The following is a 6,591-nucleotide window of genomic DNA, read 5'->3' as shown; positions in this document are numbered from 1 at the left end:
AGAGGACAGAGGGTGATGACAGAGAGGACAGAGAGGACAGAGGGTGATGACAGAGAGGACAGAGGGTGATGACAGAGAGGACAGAGGGTGATGACAGAGAGGACAGAGGGAGAGGACAGAGAGGACAGAGGGTGATGACAGAGAGGACAGAGAGGACAGAGGACACTACCAGCTGAAGGAAGTCTTACTATGAACTCTAGTCTTACGGTCTATGGAGTCTGCAAACACCTCTCCGTAGATCATCCAGTACGGCATGTAGAAGATGTTGCGAGCGAGACGCCACGTTGGCTCCTCGTCCGGGTGAAGGATCGCCTGCCGCGCCACGCCGAAACTCATCAGCACCACCAGCATGATGACCACGAAATACAGCATGTCGATCATCTGGGAGGCGAGAGACAGTTTGTCTTTAATCGTGTGTGTCTTATCAAAAATTAAAAGCAGGTTTCATTGTGTCTCTGCATTCGGAGGCAGGTCACGGTACCATTTTTCCGATCATCATGACGTAAGGTCCCAGGTACTTGTTGACCCCGAAGATGTCGAGGACTCGGATGTACCAGAAGATGATGTCGACGCAGTAGATGACGCGTCCATAGCCCATGGACGGCTCGCTCTGCAGCCGCAGCAGGAGGCCCAGCAGGAAGACGGAGATGGCCACCAGGTCCGTGATGTTCCAGTAGTCCTCCAACCACACGTTGATCTTCTGCTTCAGCTTCCCCGGCTCCGACATCAGGATCTGCCGGAGGAGCAGCGAGGTCATCGCGTCTGTTTGATCACATTGTTTTCTAAAGTCTGCTCTGCTCACATCGTTTTCAGTCTGTTTGACCAGATACTTATTGATGATATTGATTTTAAAGCTGTTATTATTGTGCATTTAGCAGGGGCGTAGATCTGAGGACAGTGGGGGCTCGGTCTGGGGGGATCCCCTTCTGAATAAGCTCTCGCCCTAAAAACCTTCTTTAAAAAAAACAAACCAAATACACAAACAAACTACACATTCAGGGCTTTTCTTGAGGGCCTGTTGAGGCGTATCAGATGACTTCAAGCACCGAGGAAGGACTTTATTCAGAAAAATCTGGCAGCTTTTCCCCAAAAACCCTTTCAGATTCCCTTTTCTTTTTAATATTCTTGGTAATTCTTGGTAAGATTTTTGGTGATTTTGAATGAACACATCTTCCAAACTGGCAGACTTTTTGGTTTTTAAGGAATGTTTCCATTTTAAAAAAAAAATGGCTTTTTAAATTATATACATTTTTAAATTTTAGAATTGATGAAAATAATGATTTTTTTCCTAATTTTTTTGTTGTGATCTTTTAAAACTTGACATTTTTATTTCTTTAAATGTTTCTGGTGATGTGTTCTCCTGAAGATTTTTTTTTATTTAAACATTTTTGGCATTTTTTGTCAATAAACTTTAGCCGATTTTTTATATTTGTATTTTTTTTATTTTTGGGAGATTTTTTAAAGAAAACATGCCTCAAAAGCTGCAGGCCCACTACATTAATCATACCATTTATCACAGCCAGAAACAGTAAAAACACAAATCATTGTTCGATTTTCAAATTCTCCGATGGTCCTGAACACATCATGTGGGGCAAAAACGTAAGAGCACAGTAATAAAGATGAATCCATGTCAGCTGATGTGTGCCGGCACAGCCGTGTGTTTGGTGGTTTCAGGTGTGTGTCGTGTTGTTTACCTGACGGACTTTCTCCAGTCCCAGAGTGATGATGTAAGAGATGACGATCCATTCCTGCAGAGTCGGCCATCGCTCCATCTTCACCAGGATGATGTAGTTATACAGCATGAGGTACACCAGGTACGAGATCTGAGACACACACACACGCACACACACACACAGGTGAGCACACACACGCACACACACACACACACAGGTGAGCACACACACACACACACACACACAGGTGAGCACACACACACAGGTGAGCACACACACACACACACACACACGCACAGATGAGCGCACACACACACACACATAGATGAGCACGCACACACAAGTGAGCACACACACACACGCACAGATGAGCGCACACACACACACACACACGCACAGATGAGCGCACACACACACATGACAAACTATACTGTCGTTTTTGGTTGTTTTTTTCGAAAAGCTAAATTATGAGGATTTTGTCCTTTTTTTCAACCTGCTATACTATGACATGTCTTAACATGCTCTGTTATGATGTTGTCAGTCCGACGGGTCATATTTTCAGTATTTTTCGTCAGCTCTTTTCATGTAAATTTTAACGAGCGTACAGTGAATTCGTTAAAATCTTTGCATTTATTTGTCTTTTTAAAAAAACGTAGGGAAGTCGTTATTTTCCTCTGAATTATTTCATCAAACTGAAAACTGTCAGAAAGTGGTCTGCTGAAAAAAACGCAGAAGGTGATGTCTGCGAACTTGCCGTGTTGAACCAGAACTTGGTGAACGGAGCGTTGTAGAACTCGTAGATCTTCCTGCCGACCGGAGTCTTCTTCCTCTGTTTCTTCTGGTCTTCCTCTTCGTCTCCTTTCTTTGACATGGTGTCCACGTTGGAGACGCCGTCCTGAAACAAACGCCGTCACTCAGACTTCTGTCAGATTGATGCGGGTGGGGACAATGAAGCTGCCGGTTTGGTACCTTGCTGGATTTGTTGTCATCATCTTTAATTCTCTCGTCATTTTCTTTGGACGAATGAACCGAAGCTTCGTCTCCAAGACGAAACTCCATAAGGAGGATGGCGGGAGGGAAAACGATCCCTAAAATCACCTGGAGACAAAAAATCATCTGGTCACATCTCATCACATCAGACAGATGTTTGGAGATATTATTATTCTGTTTTATTAGACTACCCTCCATCCATGTTTCACACACACATACTCAGGTTTCAGAGCATCTCTGACTAACTCTGTCTCTGAAGGACACTGTCTCTAGACTTTGTCTCTGAGGGAAAACAGAATCCTTAAAAGACAGACCCTTAGAGACAGAGACAGTCCCTTAGAAAGTCTCTCAGAAACAGAGTCCTTCAGAGACAGGTCAGAGGTGTTGGTACGTGGACGGAGTGGGTGGTGCTGGTGTGTGGACGGTGCGGTTGGTGTCTGTGCAGGTGGTGCTGGTGTGCGGTTGGTGTCTGTGCAGGTGGTGCTGGTGTGCAGTTGGTGTTTGTGCAGGTGCTGGTGTGCGGATGGTGCGGTTGGTGTCTGTGCAGGTGGTGCTGGTGTGCAGTTGGTGTTTGTGCAGGTGGTGCTGGTGTGCAGTTGGTGTCTGTGCAGGTGGTGCTGGTGTGCAGTTGGTGTCTGTGCAGGTGGTGCTGGTGTGTGGACGGTGCGGTTGGTATTTGTGCAGGTGGTGCTGGTGTGCGGTTGGTGTCTGTGCAGGTGGTGCTGGTGCCTTGAGGCTGTTGCTCTTGCCCATCCGCAGACAGCCCATCCACATGTCGGTGAGCAGCATCTGGCTGCAGGTGTGAGCGATGAAGTCTCGGTGTTTCGCAGCGACGGCGAGCTTCAGGCAGGTGGAGTTGCTCCAGTTCTTCAGCTCGTACGTCAGCAGCTTCATGGCCACCTGCTCGTCGTGTTTGTACGACTGATCCAGCAGCTCGTAGGCCAGTTGACCGAACTCCCTGCACACAGGAGACATAGGAGACACGCAAGACATGTCAGACTCCACCTGTCAGACTGGCTTTTTTCCTCGGACACCGTTTGTCTCTTGATGACTCGAGCCGAGCGTCCTGAGAGAAGATCGTCAGGCAGCAGCTCTGAAACCGTGTTGAGGTGAACGTCGTCCTGTCCGTCCACTCGGACTGGTTCACATGACAGCAACGACGCAACGTTTCTGTTTTCAGATCAGCAAATCAAAGAACAGACAGCTGGATCTATTTTGATACTCAAGCTTCCAGCTGGTCTCCAGCTTCGTCGAACGTTAGATTCGGTTGAATTTAGGTTGTGATGTCGGTGGGAGAAATTCACCGCCTGATGCCAACGTCAGTTTGACGTACAAGAAGAATACTGATGACAGATGATAAATGATGACAGATTTGTGTTAGGAAACCAAACGTCTCATGCCAATGTAATTTCAACCGTAGGATAATTAGGTTGTGAGGTATAGAGAACAAAATTCAATGTCTGCGAAATGTCACAATGTTAACGTCCAAATAACATTTACAATTCACCGTCATTAGACAATTAAAATATCGTAAACTCTGATTTTCCAAAGTCCAACTTTTTTTTTTGACGTCATACTGACGTCTGTGCCATTCGTGCTGTGATTCTTCATGAGAGACTTCATGTCAGAGATCAGATCCCAGTCTACATCTGTCTCTGGTCTTAATAGGACCTGGTCTCTGTGGGACTCACTTGGAGTTGTTTTCCAGGTCCTGGTAGATGTCGTCCACCAGTTCGCTCTGGGACGACTCGTGGGCCATGGCCTTGTAGAGTTTACAGGCCACCAGCGCTTTGGCCATGGCCTCCTCCCCCCGCTGCCACAAGAACAGCGCCATCTTCTGTCGTTTCATCAGCACGGCCCAAACCATCAGCTCGTGAAACGGGTACTGGAACCTGCTGACCTCGGGGTCGTCCACGTCGATGTCCACCTCCTCCTCTTTCTTCTTGTTCTTCTTTCCTTTGCCCTTTGGACGGGGTTCGTCATCCTGCAGGAACCCGTCCACACATTAGTCAACTTGTAAGTCCACATGTTAGTTTTCATGTTAATGTACGTTAGTCCACACGTAAGTGCACATTAGTCCACATGTAAGTTTGCATGTTAATCTACATGTTAGGCCACATATTAGTCCACGTGTTAGTCCACAAATTAGTTTGCATGTTAGTCTGCATGTTGGTACATGTTAGTTGACATGTTAGTCCACTTGTTAGTCCACTTGTTAGTCCACGTTAGTCCACGTTAGTGCACGTTAGTTTGCATGTTAGTGCATGTTAGTGTGCATGTTGGTGCACATTAGTCCACAAATTAGTTTGCATGTTGTGTGCATGTTGGTACATGTTAGTCCACTTCTTAGTCCACTTGTTAGTCCACATTCAGCTGATGTGCAGCAGGAAATATTTAAAATCAGAAAAATGACAAACCTCCATTCCCAGCAGTTTGAGAGCTTTGGGCTGTGAGAGGAAACAGGAAAAGGTCAGTTATTGATCCAGAAAGCGTCAGTGTGAAGGCCTCTTTATGTCTACTGTGTTTCATTAAATCTTCTACTGATGCATCATATCCTTATAATGTTCACAACCCTGAATCACTTCAGTCAATAATGACAGCAGTCTTTGTGGCAGAACCTGATCATTTTAACCCTTTGTTTCCAACAACATCGCAGGCACCTGGACACGCTCTCAGTGTTACAGTGATTTATGTCGGACAGTCCTATCCGTGTGCAGATCGCATGTTTGTCTTTGGCGGCAGTTTGCTCACTCGCTTGAGGCCGTACAGGTTGTTGTACAGCGTCCTGAAGCTCTTCCTGGTGTAGTTACAGCGATAAGCTCCGCCCATCAGGAACTCTAGCACCAGGCCGATATCGATCAGCGTGATCTGATAATCTGGAGGGAGATTACCCTAAAAAACACAAAACAGAAAAGCTTTAAACAGGTGACGCTTAGACTGCAGAATATCTTCCAAAGCAGCGTGTAATTATTCAGTGTGTACAAAGTTCATCAGTATTCACCAAACTATAACTATTCACTGCATGTCGAGATTAAGAGCATATAGTGCACATTACTGTGATTATGGTGGACAAAACATTAAGATAATTCAGAGGAAGGATGTTTTTAAAAGATAATTGTCAATCCGAGAATACACTTATTGTTCTGGAGGATTCTGAGTTTGAAAATAATAGTTTAAAAAACTCACCTTTTTCACGTCTCTGACCACAAAGTGCAGCGTGTTCGCTGGTCCCAACTTCTGCAGAAGAGAACAGAAAAACAAACAGGAAACTGATGAAAAGTGAACAGCAAGTGCCAATAAAAGTTACGGTACACCATTTTGAAGAAGTTTTTGGTGCAGAATTGCAAAAGAACAGTCCAAGATCCAAGATCCAACATTTTTTTGCCAGATGCTACTAGCTACAATATGTCCTTTATAGCCATTTTTGGGACATGTCAAAATTTTGACATTTTTTAGTTAGGGATTTTCAGCTTTTTTTTTTACAGCATGCTAAATCATGTGGTTTTTGGCCTTTTTTTGATATTGTAATCTATGGCGCAACTCTACAAGCTGTAATGTCTTTTTAAACCATTTTGAGAAATTGTCAAATTTTGACATTTTTCACCATACTACACTATGCGATTTTTGGCATTTTTAGACATGCTAAATTATGACTATTTTGGAAGTTTTTTCGACATTGTATGCTATGTTGGGGCTCTACAAGCTATTATTTGTCATTTTCAGCCAATTTTGGGACATGTCAAAATTTGACATTTTTCGCCGTAGTACACTTTTGGCCTTTTTTCAACATGCTAAATGATGAATTTTTTGCCGTTTTTTTTTTTCCCCTGAAATTCTATGCTATGTTGGGACTCTACAAGCTATAATTTTGTTCAACATGCTAAATTAGCGTCTTTTAAAAAAAAATGTGGCCTCTATTTCCACTTTG

At 44.4% G+C, this 6,591-nt stretch overlaps 1 protein-coding gene across 1 annotated transcript; it reads right to left on the bottom strand.

Moving 5' to 3' along the window:
- Positions 1-188: 188 nt before the first annotated feature.
- LOC121938440 (transient receptor potential cation channel subfamily M member 1-like) lies at positions 189-5,900 on the bottom strand (the record flags this gene model as incomplete). Its single annotated transcript, XM_042481684.1, is given in 10 exon segments — positions 189-381; positions 482-733; positions 1,695-1,823; positions 2,428-2,568; positions 2,643-2,771; positions 3,087-3,621; positions 4,355-4,647; positions 5,081-5,110; positions 5,415-5,594; positions 5,850-5,900. Coding segments are annotated over 10 exon segments (1,933 nt in total), but the record flags the coding sequence as incomplete, so codon positions are not given.
- Positions 5,901-6,591: the final 691 nt, after the last annotated feature.

Source organism: Plectropomus leopardus, unplaced genomic scaffold (assembly GCF_008729295.1).
Source record: "Plectropomus leopardus isolate mb unplaced genomic scaffold, YSFRI_Pleo_2.0 unplaced_scaffold29499, whole genome shotgun sequence".
Taxonomy (NCBI): Eukaryota; Metazoa; Chordata; class Actinopteri; order Perciformes; family Serranidae; genus Plectropomus; species Plectropomus leopardus.
The sequence above is the reverse complement of the archived record's forward strand: the minus strand, read 5'-3'. Positions and strand labels throughout refer to the sequence as shown.